The sequence below is a fragment of the Ahaetulla prasina genome, chromosome 15, assembly GCF_028640845.1.
Source record: "Ahaetulla prasina isolate Xishuangbanna chromosome 15, ASM2864084v1, whole genome shotgun sequence".
Lineage (NCBI taxonomy): Eukaryota > Metazoa > Chordata > Lepidosauria > Squamata > Colubridae > Ahaetulla > Ahaetulla prasina.
In genome coordinates, this window is record NC_080553.1 from 10,884,221 (window position 1) to 10,905,557 (window position 21,337).

A 21,337-nucleotide genomic window follows, 5' to 3' on the forward strand; every position below is an offset into this window, starting at 1 on the left:
GAAGTGCAAGGAGTCCTCAACTTACGCCCGCAACTGAGCCCAGAAGCGATGCTGCTAAGTGAGGAAATTGGTTCAGTGAGTTTTGTCCCGTTTAATGACTTTCCTTGCTTGTTCAGCGAATCACCGCAGTTCTTAAATTAGTAACCCGGTGGTTGCATGAACCTGGCTCCCCCCCGCCCCGGACTTTGCTTTTTGGAAGGTCACAAAAGGGGATCACGTGACCCCGGGACACTGCAACCGTCATAAATATGAGTCAGTTGCCGAGTGTTTGAATTTTGATCATGTGACCATGGATATGCTGCAACGGTCATGTGAAAAACGGTAAAAGTATTTAGAATAGAATAGAATAGTTGGAAGGGACCTTGGAGGTCTTCTAGTCCAACCCCCTGCTTAGGCAGGAAACCCTGTATCATTTCAGACAAATCCAATCTCTTCTTAGAAACGTCCAGTGTTGGAGCATCCACAACTTCTGGAGGCAAGTTGTTCCACTGATTAATTGCTCTCACTGTCAGGAAATTCCTCCTTAGTTCTAGGTTGCTTCTCTCCTTGATGAGTTTCCACCCATTGCTTCTTGTCCTGCCCTCAGGTGCTTTAGAGCAGGGGTCACCAACCTTTCGGACCTCAGGGACCACTAAGTTCATAATTTTAAACCCCGCGGACCACTAATGACCAGCTGTGGGGGCGTGGCTAGGTGGTCCTGTGTCTGGGTGCGCGTGGCCAACTCAATGTCACTCACATTGAGGGGCACCTCGTCAGCCTCTGTTCCTGCAGATGTGAACACCATCCAACCTTGACCGCTTGAAGAATGTTACCATACTCCTCAGCCCCCCTTCTTCCCCTCAGGGGAAAAATGTGGCAGCGTCTGGAACCCTAAAGTCTAGTATGGTTTCCAGGCCTGACACTACTCACTCTTCCACTCCCAGCCACTCACCTCCACTCGCCTCCAGTTGTTGAAGCTAAGCAGCCACCACGAGAAAAAATTGGCGAAACAGCTCAGTTCAAATTGGATCTGACCGAGAAGGAGGCTCAGCAGAAGCACCTCACTGAGGACTAGGAGCATAGGCTTTCCAAGCAGAGGGAAGACCTGCGGGAGTGCAAGACCAGGTACCGGCACCTGGAGGCTCAGCGGGCTGAGATGGTCAGCCAGTTCCAGGCCATGATGCAGTCCCACTGGAGCAAGGCCCTCCGGCTCTTTGCCACCAGCGGCGCTTCCCTCCAGCCTTTGCCCAAAGCCCCACACCAGGAGGCTGAAGCAGACCCCAAGTCGGAATTTCTGCCCCCCTCCAACCTGCACAAAAAGACCCCAAAGGGGGAGATTCTCTGTAGCAACACAAACGCTCATTGCACATATCCGTCCCAGGGGCCATAATTTGAGGACCCCTTATTAAGTGCAATATAAAAAATGCAAATAATTTTTCTGCGGACCATCAAAATTTTCTCATGGACCACCACTTGGTGACTGCTGCTGTAGAGAATAGTTTGACTCCTTCTTCTTTGTGGCAGCCCCTGAGATATTGGAAGATGCTATCATGTCTCCCCTAGTCCGTCTTTTCATCAAACTAGACATACCAGTTCCTGCAACCGTTCTTTGTATGTTTTAGTCTCCAGCCCCCTAATCATCTTTGTTGCTCTTCTCTGCACTCTTTCTACAGTCTCCACATCTTTTTTACATCTTGGCGACCAAAACTGGATGCATTATTCCAAGGGTGGCCTTACCAAGGCACTTTTTTTCAGTGATGTTGTAACTTTGAACGGTCACTAACTGAACTGTCGTTAAATCGAGGACTACCTATAATGTGGTTAGAAGCGCTCGGGGTTAAAATAAGCCTTCAAGCGGGAGGGAAAAAGCTCTCAGGGGGCACTGGAAAAAGGCTTTAATTTCTTGAAGCTAGACACAACCAAATTAAGAAGAAAAAAAATATTTTTCTTTCCGTCATTGTTAGGAATCAACAAGGGGAAAAAAAATGGAGCCTCCTCTAGAAATGCTCCATCAGTCATAAGTCGGGGACTATCTATTGCGCTTCACATTAGAATCAGATTCAGAATTGAGCTGGAAGGGACCTTGGAGGTCTTCTAGTCCAGCTCCCTAGGAGACCCGATCTCATTTTAGAGAAATGGCTGTCCAGTCTCTTCTTGAACCCCACACCCCATGATGGAGCACCCATTATTTCTAGAGGCAAGCCATTCTACTGGTTAATTGTCCTCACTGCCAGGAATTTCCTCCTTAATTCCAGGTTGCTTCTCTTCTGGATTAATTTCCACCCATTGCTTCTTGTCCTGCCTTCTGGTGCTTTGGAGAATAAATTGACCCCCTCCTCTTTGTGGCAGCCTCTCAAATACAGGTGTTTTGTTTTTTTTTAAAAAAACAGCAATGGAAGATAAAACCGATTTTGACTCGTGCAAGCCCTGACTTTTGCCCTTCATGAACATGCAGCGGAAAATATTGTTTTGAGAACCCAGACTTAAAAAACAAAAAAGTTATGTTTACACGTCAGGGTCTCGGAGTACCCTTCTGATAAAGCCTGCAGCGGTTAACGTGTAATCTGGAAAAGTTTCTTTAAACAGTACTCCTTCATTATTTTTTTTTCATATCGCCCACCAAGGTGTCTAAAAATGCAGCGCCTTGTGTTCTAATGGTCTCATGGAATAAACTTTCAATATTTTTTTTCCCCAGCTTCTGCAGAAAGCAAGCGATTTTCTTAAGACATGCCACGCTAACGGTGCTTTGGTTAGCATTCACTGCAGCCTTCTCCAACCTGTGCCCCCAGCAAGCGGTGAGAAGTGGCTGACAAAAATAATCTGAAATTTCAAGCACGCGTGTCAAAGATGCCGTTCAAAACTTTCTTTTTTTTCCTTTGAAAATCATCCCAAAGGTGTTTTTTTCAAGGGGCAACTGGACTTCCTTGTTATTCTTTGAAGATGATTCGCTTCTCATCTAAGAAGCTTCTTCAGAATGTAAAAAAGTGCTGAGACTCTAGAAAGAGTGCAGAGAAGAGCAACGAAGAGAATTAGGGGACTGGAGGCTAAAACATATGAAGAACGGTTGCAGGAACTGGGGATGTCTAGTTTCATGAAAAGAAGGACTACGGGAGACATGATAGCAGTCTTCCAATATCTCAGGGGCTGCCACAAAGAAGAGGTGGTCAAGCTCTTCTTCAAAGCACCTGAGGGTAACTGAGGGTAGGACAAGAAGCAATGGGTGGAAACTGATCAAGGAAAGAAGCAACTTAGAACTAAGGAGAAATTTCCTGACAGTTAGAACAATTAATCAGTGGAACAACTTCCCTGCAGAAGTTGTAAATGCCCCAACACTGGAAATTTTTAAGAAGATGTTGGATAACCATCTGTCTGAGATGGTGTAGGGTTTCTTGCCTGGGCAGGGGGTTGGACTAGAAGGCCTCCAAGGTCCCTTCCAACTCTGTTGTTGTTATTATTATTATTTGGATAGGAAGCGAAACATTTTCAAGAGGAAAAACAAACAAACAAAGGAAGTCCCGTTGCCTTTTGAAAAGCACCTTCGGGACAGCCACAACCTGGGTGACTGAGAATCTCCGTAGACTTTCAAACAGACGGTTAATGACCTTCTAACTCAGTGTTGGCGAACCTTTTCAGCACCGAGTGCTGAAATGGGAAACCGCATGTGCGGCACGCACGGGTGGGAGCAACGTAAACCAGGAGAGCAATTTCCCAGTGTGCACGCGTGGGAGTGCCGAAAACCAGAACAGCAGTTCCCTGGTGTGCCTGTGCGCGCCAGGAAGCTGAGCTTCCGGTTTCCAGCGTGTGCATGCACGCCGGTCACCTGCTCTTCCATTTTCCAGTGCTCCCGCATGTGCGAAGACTAGCTGCCTGGAACTCGGAAGACCAACGGGCGACGGCTGTGCCACTTCCGGCACGCTTGCCATAGGTTCGCCGTCACCGTTCTAACTTCTAGCACAGCGCATGCAGACGGTCGAAAACCTCTTGGGAGAAGTTTCTCCAGATTTCCTACAATGCTTCTTGCGCGTCTTAAAAACCATGCACTTCCTGTCTCGGGACAGGAAGTGAACACTCACCACAGCAATAACAGGGATCAGCACTCCGAGGTTGCCTGCGCTGCTGGAGGCCTGTGAAAGACAAGAGAGACCAACTGAGAACAGGAAACAGGAAGAAGGGAAAGAAACAAGGATTCTCCTGGCTGTTAAGCTCAAGTATGGGCTACGCACCGTCTTCCAAACTCAAAGTGGGGAATTTAGGGCTACATGGCGCAATAACAATCGAGTGGCGCGGTGGCCTAGCGGTGGAGCTCTCGCCTCACAATCAGGAGGCTGCGAGTTTGATCCTGGGTAGAGGCAGGTATTTCTCTCTCTCTGGGCACAACGAGACTATATCTGCTGAATATAACTCCGCATTGGCGACAGGAAGGGCATCTGGCCAGTAAACACACAGCTCCATTCAGTTGGGAGGCATTTGTTTTAATTTAGTTGAACCACGCTGGGAATGAAGTAATTCTCAGCTGTTCGAATAAAGTTTGTTTGTTTTTTTCACGGACTGAGTTTCCTCCTACCTACTTGGGCCTGGGTCACAACACAGACCAAACCGGCTCTTCGTTTCATTTTAACTGTTTCCACTGAAATTTTAATAATTGTTTTTAATTATTTTATATATTTTGAGGTTTTCGTTTCTGGGCTCTGTGTGCTGCCTAGAGATGGGGCATCTATAAAGCAACTGATCAATAATATAATTTATAACAAACCGGGAGAGACTTTTGATTCTGAAGATTGGTAAGAAACCTCGTCGCTTCCTCGCCTACCTTCAGCGCCGGCCCTTTCTCACTTGCTCGCTCGCTGGCCCTTTTTCCTTCCAGCCCCAGCTGCACAAAAAGTTCCAACAAATTCATCAGCAACTCGTCAACCAAGTGTTCATCCTGTATATTGGCAGCGATGTTAGCCAGGGCATTAATAACAGCTAAGGAACAGTGTCTGATGAGAAGGCAGAAGGGTGGTGGGGAGGAAATAAAGAAAAGAAAAAACCAGAAGCATCAGCTTTCTGATGAAACATGTTGTCTAATTTTTCTCGTGCTCAAAGCCAGGTAAGATTATGAAAAGGACTTTGAAACTCCTCCGAAAAGCCTTGAAAAACAGGACTTAGATAATCCCTCCAGGTGAGACGGGTGGCATAGAAATTTAGTAACTAAACACAGGTAAAGGCTTCCCCTGTCCAGTTGTGTCTAACTAGGAGGCAGTGCTTATCTGTTTCTTAGCCTTGGGAATCAGCATTGTCCGAAGACATTTTCCGCCGTCATGTGGCCAGCATGCCTATATGCCAAAGGTGGATGGAATGCTGTTACCTTCCCACTGAAGTGGCACCTATTGATGTTGGAATTCATTGTTGGGATGTATTTCTATGCAACTACTATAGTAATATTCAGCCAGTAGATGGCAGTGTTTACAAGTTTGGATCTATGGTATATACTCCAGACTCTTTTGTTCTAAGTCTCCTGTTTGCTATTATAGTTATATGATTCAGCAGTAAAGCACATGGTGACTGTACTCTTTGTGTGCTCTGTATGGGGCTTTATATAAACAGAATTTCTAACAATTGATCTACTGACATTTGCATGCTTTTAGACTGCTAGGTGGGCAGGAGCTGGGGCAAGGAATGGGAGCTCATCCCGTCACATGGTGCTTGTGTCTCGAACCCAGGCTGCCAGTTTTCTAACTGACAAGCTCAGCGTCTTTAACCACTAAACCATCGCGCCCATAAATAAATAAAACAGAATAAATCCAGGTGGCATCAGATCTAACACCCTGATTTTAAAAAAAATCTGGGTAACCATTTTTACTGTCGTATGAAGCATCAGTTTCTAGATTTAAAAAAAAATGAAAGGGGGAAAAATCTACAAACGTTCACATCAACCAGTAATTAAAAAATATATATATATTTCAATAGCGCAGCAAAAAAAATTAAGTTACCTGTATCCATGATCTTTATAGTCTTTAGTCGCAGAGTATACAATGGAGCTTGCTTTCACGCTGATCTGCTGAAACAAATTCCACACCTCCTGGTAAATATATTGCTGGAAATAAGGAAATAAAACCTAAATTAGCAGAAGGAACAAAAAAAACAACCCTTGGGTACAAATGATCAAAACAAATAAAAACATAAAACATTCCTGACACCATTAATGGGAAATGAATCTCTAACATGATCTCTTAAAAGACTGTTGTGGTCCGCCAGCAGCCTGCGGAGCTGGCAATGGAGTCAGACAGTGATGAGGCTGAGGAAGAGCGTGGGCCAGTCCTGGAGGCTGGAGAAGGCCTGGATGAGGGCTCTGCGTTGGAGGCAGTGGTGGGGCCAGGGCCATCGGGGAGTGAGGTGCGGACTCCGGAGCCTCCAGAGGCTGACAGTAGTGAGGCAGAGGAACAGGAGGAGCCCGTTCCTAATGCACGCATGAGAAGAGCTTCCAGAAGGCAAGAGCAGTAAAGCAAAGAGGACGGCTCGGGAGTAAGGCCAGGAGATGATTAGCCCCTCCCATAAGGCTTAATGGACCAGCAACGGCGTTTGGGCTCTTTGCCAGAAAACAACCTTGATAGCTTTGTCTTGTTACATTTGTATCGGTCTTCTGAACTTTTGCCAAGAAAGGCCTTTGGCAGTTTGCCTAATTGGACCAAGGTTGGTGGAATTTGTGTTGGGAGGAATTTGCTTTAGTTTAGTCGAACTACGCTGAGAATGAGTTAATTCTCAGCTGTTCGAATAAAGTTTGTTTGTTTTTAGACTGACTTGAGTTTCCTACTACCTACTGGGGCCTGGGTCACAACAAAGATGTCTAGAAGCTTCAAGGACATGAAGGAAGTTGTAGGTCCCAAGACGTCCACCTGAGAAGGGAGACTTAGCAGAGACTTTGCAAGCTGTTCTTAGATGTTAGAAGTTAGGTGAACCCAGATTGGTGCATTTTGGAATAATTGCCATTTGGCACATGGGGTTCAGAGGCTTTGGCAAAGACCAAACACCAAGAAACACCACTTTGGCAAAGTCACCAAGAAGGAGGGAAGGAGGAGGCAGAAGAGGAGGAGGCAACTCCCAGGCAATTGACCCAGCCTTACATTTCCGGTGATAACTAAACAGCCCAGCTGGTCGATGATGAGCACGTCAAGAGGAGACGGTGGCTGGCAGAACTTCTGCTGCAAGATCTGGAGAATGGGCTCCATCACTTTGGGGGTGTCCCTCAGAGCCACTGCTATGTGGCCCAGGGCACGGATTGTGTGGTCTGGAATGAGGTGGGCCTCCCTTAAAAGAAAACAAGAAGTCACTATTAAAAAAAAACAACTGAATACATATGACTGTAAAAAAATAATACCAATGAAGGAGAATATCTGTAGCTCAGGATTGAAATGAGAGGTCCTTGATGCTCTCTGAGCTTGTTTGTTTTCTTGCAGATGTTTCATGACCCCGCTAGGTAACATCATCAGTGCTACAAGGGAGGGAGGTTTGTGGAGAGGAGGAGGAGGACGACGACGACAACTGTGGGGTCCTTGATGCTCTCTGAGCTTGTTTTCTTGCAGACGTTTCATGACCCAACTAGGTAACATCCTTAGTCGTAGAAGGGAGGGAGGTTTGTGGCGAGGAGGAGGAGGAGGAGGAGGACGACTGTGAAGTCCTTGGTGCTCTCTGAGTTTGGTTGTTTTCTTGCAGACGTTTCATGACCCAACTAGGTAACATCATCAGAGCAAGAAGGAAGTGGGATTTGAAGGGAGGAAGGGGAGCGGAAGGAGGAAGAGGAGGAGAACAATTATGGGGTCCTCAGTGCTCTCTGAGTTTCATCATCTGCCTGCAGGCATTTTATTACCCAACTAGGTAACATAATCAGTGCTAGATATGAGTGATATATGCTGAGAAGAGGAGGACTGTGGGGTCCTTGGTGTTCTCTCAGCTTGGTTGTTTTCTTGCAGATGTTTTGTTACCCAAACTAGGTAACATCATCAGTGCAACGCTGATAATGTTACCTAGTTTGGGTAATGAAACGTCTGTGAAAAATTTGTTCACCTAGCAATGGAATATTCCAGAGAGCTTCACTTCCATTTTCTTCTGGAACACGCTGAATGTCCTCCCAGACCGTGACAACTCGGGGGACACTTAACTCGGGGGACACATAACTTAAAAACAGAAGCAGTCCGAGATGTTTTAGACCTGGTACCGTGGATAAAACAGATTTGTTTCAGGTCCAGAACATCCCTAGAACACCTCAAACTGCTTCCACCTGAGGTAATTTATTTCTGGAATTGAACATTTTATTGCCAGACTGACGCATTTTTAACATCCTAAGATGCTCATACGCACATGCCCTCTTTGGACCGGAAGAACAATTGTAAAAAGATTTTAGGTTGCAGAAATATTTTGCGAAAGTATCTCACCAAATTCCAGATTGTCAAAGGATCTGTGCTGATTGAGTCTTCAGAGAAGGGCGGGATATAAATTCAAATAAAATAAAATAAAATAAAATAAATTTTTTAAGGAAAGAAATAATAACTCCCAAACGAGGCCTTGAGGAAGGAAGTAGAGTTTGAGCTTGAGCATGGGGGAAGGGGTTAGACTAGAAGACCTCCGAGGTCCCTTCCAACTCTTGCCATTCTGCGAGATCACTTTGCAGCATTCAAGCCACTTACTTATCACTTTCTTGGGAGATGTAGAGACGATTCGATAAACTGGCTAAGAAGGCTTCAACGATGACAGGATCGATGGTCAAACCGGCTTTCAAACACCTGCAAGATACAAAATTTGACTGGAGAGACAAAAAATTCCTTCAAGCCCTATTTTTTTGTATTAGTGGTTAGATAATAGAAGTAAGAAATTAGAAGGTAAAAGATTATCACCATGTACATGTAAATGATGGTGATTATTTATTTATAAATAATAGGTATTTATTTATTTATTTATAAAAATATAGGGCCGCGGTGGCTCAGTGGCTAAGACGCTGAGCTTGTCGATCAAAAGGTCGGCAGTTCAGCGGTTCGAATCCTTAGTGCCGCGTAACGGGGTGAGCTCCCGTGACTTGTCCCAGCTTCTGCCAACCTAGCAGTTCGAAAGCACGTAAAAAAAAAAAAATGCAAGTAGAAAAATAGGGACCACCTTTGGCGGGAAGATCACAGCGTTCCGTGAGCCTTTGGTGTTGAGTCATGCCGGCCACGTGACCATGGAGACGCTTTTGGACAGCGCTGGCTCTTGGGCTTTGAAATGGAGATGAGAAAAAAAAAAACCAAAGCACCTTTGGGATCGTCCTCCAGTTATGACCGTAATGGCGTTGCCAAAAATCTGCTCTTCGTTAAGAACCCAGGATGGCTTTTCCACCTGCTGAGTGGATCACCTCTTTGCACACCTGAGATAAAACCTACCTGCAGATGTTATCGATCGCAACATCCCGGAGCTGTTCGTACATGGAGGATTCGTTTTTCTTGCCCGACATTACGCTCAGGGTAGACTCGGCGTGCTCGTTGGTTATGCTGATCTTGATGTCGTTGGTGCCTAAGAGGAAAAGAAACGGGGAGGGTTACTAAGTGAATTTTGCCCCGTTTTATGACCTTCCTTGCCCCGGTTGTTAAGTGAATTAGGCCGTCGCGAAGTTAGTCACGCGGTTGTTAAGTGAATCAGGCTCCCCCATCGACTTTGTTTGGCTGAAGGTTGCAAAAGATGAGCCCGGGACATTGCAACTGTTATAAGTACAAATCAGTTTCCAAGTATCTGCATTTATATACAAACATACATACGTACATATATATATATATAATTATTATATATGATATATATATATGATCTATCTATCTATCAGTGGTGAAATACAAAATTTGTTACTACCGGTTCTGTGGGCGTGGCTTGGGGGGGTTATGTGACTGGGTGGGCATGGCCAACTTTTTTTTTTAACTTTTAAAAGCATTTTTTCTACCTCTTCAGCTGAAGAAAAAATGCTTTTAAAAGGCTTCTTTGACGATCCCAGCTGAATTGCCTGATTGTCAGAGGCTTTTCTTTTCTTTTAAAAGCATTTTTTGGGGCCTTTAAAAGAAAAGAAAAGCCTCTGACGATCAGGCAACTCGGCTGGGATTGCCAGAGCCTTTTAAAAGCATTTTTTTACATCTTTGGCCAAAGAGGTTGTAGAAAAAATGCTTTTATAAGGCTCTGATGATCACAGCTGAGTTGCGCGACCATGAGAGGCTTTTTTTTTTACTTTTTTTTTTTTTTTTTATAAAAAAGTTTTATTTTTACAATCTTATCAAATAATTCATCCAATGTACAGTTATATACAATTAGTCAGGCCTGCCCAGTCACCACCCCCCTTTTTAACCTTCTTCCCTCTTCTACCTTCTTTTACTTTCCAAACCTTCCTCTCCTTCTCTTATCTACCTCCTCTCCTCCCTCCACCCTACACTCTTCTCCTCTTCTACCTCTTCCTTCCTCTTCTCCTCTTTCCTACCTCCTACTCTCTTTTTCCCTCCCCACCGTTCTAAAATGGCAACTGGTCAGACCCGACCCTACATTAATTATATTTATACATCTTCAATAATCCCTGTACATTAACCATCACTCCATCACTAACCTCAACCTCTCAATTCCCTTCCCTTACCCCCACCCCCACCCCGACTTCCCAGAACAAAATGCAGGTATCAAAACTAACAATCATAATCTAAAATAATTCCTAAATTATAATCTCTAGTCTCTCCACGCTTATTCACACTCTCAATTCCCCTCTCCTTCAAAAATATATCTAATACAAATTATTTCCTAAATTTACTCATATGCTATTTGATATTTTTTTATCTGATACTTATTTTGAATATAATCAATCCACATTTTCCATTCTAAAATATATTTTTCTTGTGTATAGTCTTTCAAGTAAGCAGAGATTTTTGCCATTTCTGCCAGATTTGATACTTTAAGAGTCCATTCTTCAATTGTAGGTAATTCTTCTTTCTTCCAATATTGAGCAATCAAAAGTCTTATGCTGTTATTAAGTTCAGAATCAATTTAGTCTCTATAGCTGTACAATCCATAATTATTCCTAGTAAAAAGAACTGGGTAAACTTAATCTTCTTTTTCAAAAATATTCTGCATGATCCACCATACTTTAATCCAAAATGCTTTAACTTTTTGCAAGTCCACCATATATGATAATAAGTAGCATCTTCACAATCACATCTCCAGCATTTAGCCTGTACATTAGGATACATACATGACAATTTTTTGGGGTCTAAATGCCATCTATAAAACATCTTATAAAAATTTTCTCTCATATTTTGCGCTTGTGTAAATTTAACATTCCTCACCCAAATTCTTTCCCAAGTTTCCAACATTATTGGTTGCTGAAAATTTTGTGCCCACTTAATCATACAATCCTTAACCAAATCAGTCTCTGAATCTATTTCTACTAATACATTATACAACCTCTTAATATGCTGTTGACCTTGATCTCTCATTTGTTTTAACAAATTATCCTCAATTTGCTTAACACCTATTTTTGATCTAATTTCCATCTAGCTTGTAGTTGTCCATATTGGAACCATGTATAATTTTTCCCTTCTTCCCCCATCTTTTCTCTAGATTTTAATTGTAACTCCCCCTTTTCCATACAAAGAAGTTCTTTATAAGTAACTACCTCCATCTTTTGATATATATTTATATTTTCTATCATGTGTCTCGGTTTGCCCATATTGGAATCTTTCCATCTAATTTGTATTGATATTTCCTCCAAACCCTCAATAATGCATTTCTAATTATATTATTTTTAAATATTTTATCAACTTTCTTATCATATAATAAATAGGCATGCCACCCATATAACAAACCATAACCTTCTATATTCAGAACTCTTTCCTCAGTTAAATTAATCCAATCAGTAATTAATGATAAAACAACTGCTTCATAATACAATTTTAAATTAGGCATTTTAAGACCCCCTTTCCTTATATCCTGCATTACTTTTAATTTTATTCTTGGTTTTTGCCCATCCATACAAAATTTACTAATCCCTTTTGCCATTCCTGTAATTTAATATCATTCTTAAACACCGTATCATTTGAAACAAAACAAAACCTGGGCAAAACATTCATTTTATAGCCGCTATTCTTCCCAGCAAAGATAGTTGTAACTTCTTCCAACTCTCCATTTCTTTCCATACCTTCTGCCACAATATCTCATAATTATTTTTGTATAATTTAACATTTGAAGCTGTAATATATATTCCTAAATATTTAACCTTTTAACGATTTCAAAACCTGAAGTTCTTTCTAACTCTTCTTTTTGTTGTATATTCATATTTTTAGTTATCATCTTTGTCTTTTGCTGATTCACCTTAAATCCAGATACTTTACCATACTGACCAATTATATCTTTTAAACCAGTTACTGAGTATATTGGTTGAGATACAGTAACAACCAGGTCATCTGCAAAAGCTCTTAATCTATAATCTTGATGTTTAACTCTAATTCCCTTTATTCGATCGGAACCACGTATGTTATTCAGAAGAATTTCTAAAGTTAAAATAAAAAGTAATGGGGACAAGGGACATCCCTGTCTCGTCCCTTTCTCAATTTTAAAAGTTTCTGTTAACTCACCATTTACTATTATTTTTTTTTACTTTTAAAAGCATTTTTTTGGCTGAAGAAAAAATGCTTTTAAAAGTTAAAAAAAAACAACCTCTGATGATCGCGTGACTCAGCTGGGCAAGGGGGGGGGCAGGGATTTTTGCTACCAGTTCTCCGAACCACCCATTGCCATCACTACCGGATCGCGTGATCCGGTCTGAACTGGGAGCATTTCACCCCTGATATATATATATTATACTCTTTGCTTTAACATACATAAGTGTTTAGTAAACAGTGTATTTTCTAGATCAGTTTACTTATACATAATCATAGTAACAATAATATTTACTTATACCTAATAATAATCTTCCAACTTATAATTTCTACCTCTATTGACCAACCACTGATAAAACAAATCTAACCACTGCACTTACAAACGGAGAACGAACTTCCACCCTCAAATAAAAACCATTTGGGCTGATCAGGAAGACGCAACAGAAAGTAAACCGTATGAATTGGACAAATCTTTCAGAGGGGAATCTAATGAGCGAACCGAAAATACCTGTTGTGACTCCAGCCCCTGAACCTGGCCCCATGCCCGAAAGTGACTCTGAGAGTGAGGGGGAAGGGCCGGTAAGGCTTTCCTCGGGAGCACCGATTCCTTTGGCCTGGCTCCAGGAGCCAGAACCAGACCAGTCAGAGGACATAATGAGGCCGTCATCCCCTGATTCCTCCCTTCCCCAGGCTACACCTTCAGACCCAGCTGATAATAATAATCAAGCTTGGCTTGACCCGCGCTTCAGAAGATTAGAGAGGTGGCGTCATCAAAAGGAAGGGTGGGGCAGGAGCCCCACCCCACAGGAATATACCAAAGGAGCTTTGGGACTGCTCTCACTCCACGGGAAGCAAAAGTTTAGCTGAACCGTTTCAAAAAGAGCTGGAAGTCTTGCTACATGAGTCATTTGTTTGAACTGTGGCAGGCAGCTGTGATTTCTCTGCCAGGACTGATAAGAGTTGTGAATCCACTGGCTGAAGGCTAGCTCGTGGGTCTGAAGTGGGGAAGGAGACAGAACAATACCTGTTTGGTACTGGCTGTGATATTTGTACAATTTGACCAGGACTGGAGAAGGGATCACAAGGAAATCCCGCAAAGACGGATTGACCGAGTGAACCACCACGGGGAACCTCTCGCACAAGCGGCCGAGACCCTGCAGGGAAGAAAAAGAAAAGAAAAAATAGGGAATGTTACCCATGACACAGGGAAGCTGCCTTCGGAAGTTGTGGGAGCTTCATCACTGGAAGCGTTCAAGAACAGACTGGACTGGCATCTGTCAGAAATGGTGTACAGTCTCCTGCTTGGGTGGGGAGGGTGTTGGGGGTTGGACTAGATGACCTACAAGGTCCCTTCCAACTCTGTTAATCTGTTAAAACTCAGCCTTCTTCCTGCCTGCTGAAGATTCCAAGCTCCGCTGCCTCTTTGCTTCCCCCTTGGAAGCCGCCCCTCCCTCCTGGGAATCTAGACGATACTCCACCACACCTGTAAGCAGCAGATCAGAAGAGGCAAGTGGGCGATGATCACTTTGCTGGAGGTCTTGGACTGCAACTTTTCGGACAACCTGATGCAGAGGTTTTCTGCTCCTGGTTTGCAAGAGAACGAAAAGGAACTCTTGTTAGAGGAAAAGTCTTACAGGAAGAGATGCAGACTTATAGCTAAAGAGATAGAGGTGTGCGCTGGCACGCCTTTAAGTGCAATCGAGGTAGTCCTCTTTCAGTGACCACAATTAGGAAAAGTCACTAAGTGAAAAATCATGCAACTTGGGCTTATAAGTTTATCTCCACCTTAGGTACTACCGTGCAGGATTAACTCTGCTTGTCACAAGCATAAATGCCCGTCAGTTGTAAATGCAAGGATTGATGACAAAAGAACATTTCTCAGCACCGTTGTAACTTCAAACATTTGTTGCACACAGCAGTTGTTAACCATGGTGTCTACCAGTGGTGAAATGTAAAATTTGTTACTACCGGTTGTGGCTTGGTGGTGGTGGGTAATGTGACTGGGTGGGAGTGGCCAACTTTTTTTTTTTTACTTTTAAAAGCATTTTTTCTACAACCACTTCGGCCGAAGAGGTTGTAAAAAAATGCTTTTAAAAGGTCCCTCTGACGATCCCAGCTGAGTTGCCTGATCGTCAGTGGCTTTTCTTTTCTTTTAAAAGCATTTTTTTTTTGCCTTTAAAAGAAAAGAAAAGCCTCTGATGATCAGGCAACTCAGCTGGGATCGTCAGAGGAGTTTTTAAAAGCATTTTTTTTTTCGGCCGAAGAGGCTGTAGAAAAATGGTTTTTAAAGGGTCTGACGATGGCAGCTGGGGTGTCTGGTTGTCAGAACCGTTTAAAAGCTTTTTTTACAACCTCTTCAGCTGAAGAGGTTGTAAAAAAGTGCTTTTAAAGGCTCTGCCGATCCCAGCTGAGTTGCCTGATCATCAGTGGCTTTTCTTTTCTTTTAAGAGCATTTTTTTTTGCCTTTAAAAGAAAAAAAAAGCCTCTGCCAATCAGGCAACTCAGCGTCAGAGGAGTTTTTAAAAGCATTTTTTTTTTCGGCCGAAGAGGCTGTAGAAAAATGCTTTTAAAAGGTTCTGACGATGCCAGCTGAGTTGCCTGATTGTCAGAACCTTTTAAAAGCATTTTTTACAACCATTTCAGTGGAAGAGGTTGTAGAAAAAATGCTTTTAAAAGCCTCTGATGATCCCAGCTGAGCTGCGCGATCATCAGAGGCTTTTTAAAAAAAATTTAAAAGCATTTTTTCAGCCGAAGGAAAAAAACCACAACCTTCTGATGATCGTGTGACTCAGCTGGGCATGGAGGGGTGTGTGTGCAGGGATTTTTGCTACCGGTTCTCTGAACCACCCGCTGCCATCGCTCCCAGATCGGGCGATCCGGTCCGAACCGGAAGCATTTCACCCCTGGGGTCTACCCATACTGGTAGTCCTCAACATATGACCACAACTGATCCCCACCTTTATGTGGCTAAAGTGAGAAATTTGGTAAGAGAGCTTTGCCCCATGTTTACAACTTTTCTCACCACGTTTGTTAAGTGAATCTCTGCAGTTCTTCAATCAGTAACCAGCATGTTAAGCAAATCTGGCTTCCCCATTGATTTTGCTTGTCAGAAGGTCACAAAAAGGGATCGCGTGACACCCCTCCCCCCGCCGGGACATTGCAACCGTCATAAATGTGAGCCACTTGCCAAGCATCCAAATTTTGATCAGGTGACCATGGGGATGCTGAAATGGTCATTAAGTGAAAAATCATGCAACTTGGGCTTACAAGTTTATCTCCACCTTAGGTACTACCGTGCAGGATTAACTCTGCTTGTCACAAGCATAAATGCCCGTCAGTTGTAAATGCAAGGATTGATGACAAAAGAACATTTCTCAGCACCGTTGTAACTTCAAACATTTGTTGCACACAGCAGTTGTTAACCATGGTGTCTACCAGTGGTGAAATGTAAAATTTGTTACTACCGGTTCTGTGGGTGTGGCTTGGTGGTGGTGGGTAATGTGACTGGGTGGGAGTGGCCAACTTTTTTTTTTTTACTTTTAAAAGCATTTTTTCTACAACCACTTCGGCCGAAGAGGTTGTAAAAAAATGCTTTTAAAAGGTCCCTCTGACGATCCCAGCTGAGTTGCCTGATCGTCAGTGGCTTTTCTTTTCTTTTAAAAGCATTTTTTTTTTGCCTTTAAAAGAAAAGAAAAAAACCTCTGATGATCAGGCAACTCAGCTGGGATCGTCAGAGGAGTTTTTAAAAGCATTTTTTTTTTCGGCCGAAGAGGCTGTAGAAAAATGCTTTTAAAAGGTTCTGACGATGCCAGCTGAGTTGCCTGATTGTCAGAACCTTTTAAAAGCATTTTTTACAACCATTTCAGTGGAAGAGGTTGTAGAAAAAATGCTTTTAAAAGCCTCTGATGATCCCAGCTGAGCTGCGCGATCATCAGAGGCTTTTTAAAAAAAATTTAAAAGCATTTTTTCAGCCGAAGGAAAAAAACCACAACCTTCTGATGATCGTGTGACTCAGCTGGGCATGGAGGGGTGTGTGTGCAGGGATTTTTGCTACCGGTTCTCTGAACCACCCGCTGCCATCGCTCCCAGATCGGGCGATCCGGTCCGAACCGGAAGCATTTCACCCCTGGGGTCTACCCATATTGGTAGTCCTCAACATATGACCACAACTGATCCCCAACTTTATGTGGCTAAAGTGAGAAATTTGGTAAGAGAGCTTTGCCCCATGTTTACGACTTTTCTCACCACGTTTGTTAAGTGAATCTCTGCAGTTCTTCAATCAGTAACCAGGATGTTAAGCAAATCTGGCTTCCCCATTGATTTTGCTTGTCAGAAGGTCACAAAAAGGGATCGCGTGACACCCCTCCCCCCGCCGGGACATTACAACCGTCATAAATGTGAGCCATTTGCCAAGCATCCAAATTTTGATCAGGTGACCATGGGGATGCTGAAATGGTCATTAAGTGTGAAAAAGGGTCATAAGTCATTTTTTTTCAGGGACATTGTAACTTGAAACATTGTAAAATGAACAGCTATAAGTTGAGGATTACCTGTACAGGTGCCCAAAAGTCGTAAAACGGGGGAAAACTAATTTAACCAATGTCTCACTTAGCAACGTAACTCCTGGGCTCAATTGCGGTCGGAAGTCGAGGACTTCCCGCACAGAAGACTCACCTTGCTCATCCTTCACAGCCCAAACCATGAGATCCACGCAGGCGGCGTTCGCCTGGCAACGCAATTTCAGCGGATTCAGCTCGTTGTGCAATTTATCGACTTCGTGAAGGAGTTTCTGAAGCTCCGGCTGGCTGGTGTTGAATTGTTCCAGCACGAAATCGTGAATTTCTTTCACAAAAGAGTTGGGAAGATCTAAGAGATGGAGAAGAAAAAGGAAAAAGAAAAAATAAGTAGAATTCTGACAAAACCCATGATTGTGATGGCGTAGCAAAAAAGGCATCATGTTATTTAAAACGCTGGATCCTAAGCTAATCGGCCATTCTTTCAAAACCAGATATATTTTTATTCCCTTTTGACAAACGTTCTTCATATGAAACCACTCACAGTTCTACAGATGAGCTACATATTCTCTGGAACTCTGGGAATATTCAGTAGGAAAATGGCTTAGATGTTTTGAGATTAATGTTCATGAAAACCCATGCAATTTTGGTCACCACAATGTAAAAAAGATGTTGAGACTCTAGAAAGAGTGCAGAGAAGAGCAACAAAGATGATGAGGGGGCTGGAGGCTAAAATATATGAAGAACGGTTGCAGGAGCTGGTGATGTCTAGTTTAATGAAAAGAAGGACTAGGGGAGACATGATAGCAGTCTTCCAATATCTCAGGGTCTGCCACAAAGAAGAGGGAGTCAAGCTATTCTCCAAAGCACCTGAGGGCAGGACAAGAAGCAATGGGTGGTAACTAATCAAGGAGAGAAGCAACTTAGAACTAAGGAGAAATTTCCTGAGAATTAGAACAATTAATCAGTGGAAGGACTTGCCTCCAGAAATTGTGAATGCTCCAACACTGGAAGTTTTTAAGAAGTAGTTGGATAGCCATTTGTCTGAAGTGGTGTAGGGTTTCCTGCCTAGGCAGGGGGTTGGGCTAGAAGACCTCCAAGGTCCCTTCCAACTCTGTTATTCTATTCTATTTACACCAGGAAGTCAAAAAGCTTATTAACACCTTTTACGGGCCAATGATCCAAGGGAAGCATCTTCGTCTTATTACCGCAAGCGCCTTACCTTTCATATGGTACAGGGTGTCTCTCAGCATTTTGAATTGGGCCACGTACAGAGGGTCGCTGAACATTTTGTAGAAGACCTCGATGTGCGGGTTGGCCTGTAAGGCATTTAACAGAAAGGGGTCAATTCAAGAGCCAACTTTAAAGCACTGGATTTGCACAGCGGAAAATCCTTTAAAAATTGAAAATTGCTCCCACAGGAGCAATTAACAAGCATGTGGACTTCGATCCAGCGTATGAATGTGTAAGAAACCAGACCATTCGGACGACCAATCAACCTGTTCTGTCTCCCTCGCCTCAGTCCGAGCGATGACTTAATTAGCCGGCAACTATCAGCTTCTGGCAGCAAACTAGCGAGCGTCTGCCAAGTGTCTCTGTTATCTCTCTTGGTGAGTCAACCAGGAACAAACAGTACTTCAGCTCTAGTTAAGCAGTTGATTTGCTTGCCACAAAGTGGTATAGCAGCCCTTGCTGCTTTTATATCCTGTGGGGTGTGGCTCCATGACTCAGCACTTCCTAGGCCTGCCCCACCCCTGCTTCTGTTGTTCCTGCCTCTCCTGCCTATGAAACCTAGGGTCCAGCCAGGCCTGATTGCCATCAGCCGGGTCTGGAGACGTGGCCTGGGGGGGGAAAGAGTCAGGGGACGGAGGCCTCATTATCTCCTCCACCTGGCCTGCCTCTGGCTCCTGAAGCTGACCCGGGGAAGCCGGTGCTCCAGAGGTAAGTCCTGATGGCCCTTCCTCCTCACTTTCCGAGTCGCTTTCTGGCAGGGGCCCCGGCTCGGGGGGCGCAGACACAACACAACCAGAGAACCAATCAGCTGCTCAGAATTCACATATAGCGCTAAACGAACAACCAATTGCAAAATCTCCATTCCCACCCCACTCTGGGGCCAGCCAGAGGCGGTATTTGCCGGTTCTCCAAACTGGCTCAAAATTTCCGCTACTGGTTCTCCAGAACCTGTCAGAACCTGCTGCATTTCACCCCTGCCTAGCATGTTTTTACATGTGTGCCAGTGGTGAAATGTAAAATTTGCTACTACCGGTTCTGTGGGCGTGGCATGGTGGGGGAGGGTAATGTGACTGGGTGGGTGTGGCCAACTTTTCTTTTTTTAAAAACTTTTAAAAGCATTTTTTCTATAATCTCTTTCACCGCAGTTCGCCACCACTGCTCTAGTTCTTATTTTGGGACCCAAAAGAAAATAAGACCCGGTCTTATTTTTGGGGAAACGCAGTATATAAGCTTAAAGAGGAATAGGATAAAAAAAATCCTGCCGATGACGTTGTCTAGTCTGGTAACGAAACGTTCAGAAACTAAAATGAAACAAGCTTGGAGCGCAAAACCACTGGCAAAATCTAAAACCTGAGCTACAAAGTATTTTGTATTTTTTTCACTGTAAAAATAGGCGTACCTCGATAACTTCAGTCGCCACTGCATCCAGAGTTTTGAGAACAGAATCCCCAACTATTTGTTTGACCTACGGTTGAAAAGAAAGATATACATATATCAAATCCCAACGTTTGCAAAACCCTTTGAGCACAACGTGGATTGCCTGGGGGAGCACATTACAGGCAGTCCTTGACTTATAACTATTTGTTTAGCGACTGTTCAAACGAAGGCACTGAAAAAAAGCAGTTTACGACTCTGCCTGTTACACCATCCCGGTGGTCACGTGAACAAAATTCGGTCACTTGGCAACCAGGATTTACAATGCTTGCAGCATCCCTCCACTACAATGGCTGCAACATGACCTCCACTTGCAATGTTCTGACAGGGAAAAACAATGGGGGAAAGCCAGATTCACTTAATGACAGCATGATCCATTTAATGACTGCAGCAATTTAACAACCTTGGCCAAAAAAAAAAAAAAAAAAAGGTTGCAAAATTGTTTGTGACGCGCTTAATGACTGCAGTGGTTAGCAATAGAAATTCTAGTCTCAATTGTGTTCGTAAACTGAGGATTATCTGTATAGTTGTTACAATGTACTAAGAATTAAGCAGAGAGGCAGTTTCTGTAAGCAAGGCAATAAAAATTGGGCTAGAAACACCACCAGAATGTTTCCTTCCTGCCTTCCTTACAGGATTAGCCCTGTAAAGCGGAAAAAAACCAAAATAAGATTTCTTCCCAACAACCGGTTCCCCGAACCGCTTAGAAAGTTAACAACCGGATCTCCCGAATAGGTGCGAACCGGCTGAATCCCACCACTGGGCCCACTTACCATGTTCAACAACTGGCGAAGCATTTCTAGCGGAATGTTAAACTCTTTGTTGCTGATCCCGTTAAAGAGGGGCGAAACAGAGAAGCTGGAGCTGATGGTGGAGAAATAATATTCGGGGTCGACAGCGCTCCCATCCGGCAGATAGGAACCTGCTTATTAAAAGAAGGGAGAAGAGAAAAACGGTAACCAACTTCTTTTGTCACCCACGTGTCAGGGTTCCAAGTAATACACTCACAGCAAATAGAACTCCGAGGCAGGTAGATTCTTCAAAGAAGAGTTTTATTGGCCATATCCGTGATGGCGAACCTATGGGACGTGTGCCACAGGTGGCATGCAGAGCCCTGTCTGCAGGCATAGCAGCCATTGCCCCAGCCCAGCTACACCGCGCATGCGTGCGCGCCTCCCAGCTGGCCTTCAGGTCTCTGCAATGCATGTGCAGGGGGCGAGGCCTTCCCTGATCTCCGCAGGTTCACGTCCCAGCACACCCCTAACTTTCTCCATTTCCGTCGCCAGTGCCTTTCCCAATTTCCACAGACTCCCCCCAGCGCGCCCTACCTTTCTATTCCATTTCTGCCACCCCCACCAACCTGGAAGCCAAAACGGGGCAAAGGGGCACCGTGCGAGGGCCCCTCGTGCCCTGTTTTGAGCCTGGAAAGCCACCTGCACCAACCTGGAAGCCAAAATGGGGTGCAGGGGGGAGGCGCATGCGCTGGGTGCATGCATGGGAGGCGCTCGCATTGCATTTTGGGGATTGGGGCACATGCCCGTGCATTCGCGCACT

The 21,337-nt window shown here is 43.9% G+C and overlaps 1 protein-coding gene across 3 annotated transcripts in view; it reads right to left on the minus strand.

Annotated features, from left to right (window-relative positions):
- The window catches only part of PI4KA (phosphatidylinositol 4-kinase alpha), a 103,322-nt gene that overhangs the window by 66,378 nt on the left and 15,607 nt on the right, over positions 1 to 21,337 (minus strand). For 2 of the 3 annotated variants that reach the window (XM_058158131.1, XM_058158133.1), the window contains exons 8-19: positions 20,557 to 20,708; positions 19,749 to 19,814; positions 18,339 to 18,435; positions 17,277 to 17,468; positions 14,086 to 14,186; positions 13,627 to 13,756; positions 9,369 to 9,498; positions 8,643 to 8,738; positions 7,083 to 7,266; positions 5,952 to 6,055; positions 4,790 to 4,958; positions 4,053 to 4,103 (exon numbers count right to left, since the gene is read on the minus strand). In XM_058158131.1, the coding sequence (XP_058014114.1) occupies positions 4,053 to 4,103; positions 4,790 to 4,958; positions 5,952 to 6,055; positions 7,083 to 7,266; positions 8,643 to 8,738; positions 9,369 to 9,498; positions 13,627 to 13,756; positions 14,086 to 14,186; positions 17,277 to 17,468; positions 18,339 to 18,435; positions 19,749 to 19,814; positions 20,557 to 20,708 (1,472 nt within the window). The remainder of the gene's footprint in view (positions 1 to 4,052; positions 4,104 to 4,789; positions 4,959 to 5,951; positions 6,056 to 7,082; positions 7,267 to 8,642; positions 8,739 to 9,368; positions 9,499 to 13,626; positions 13,757 to 14,085; positions 14,187 to 17,276; positions 17,469 to 18,338; positions 18,436 to 19,748; positions 19,815 to 20,556; positions 20,709 to 21,337) is intronic. The other variant, XM_058158132.1, reaches the window with a different exon arrangement.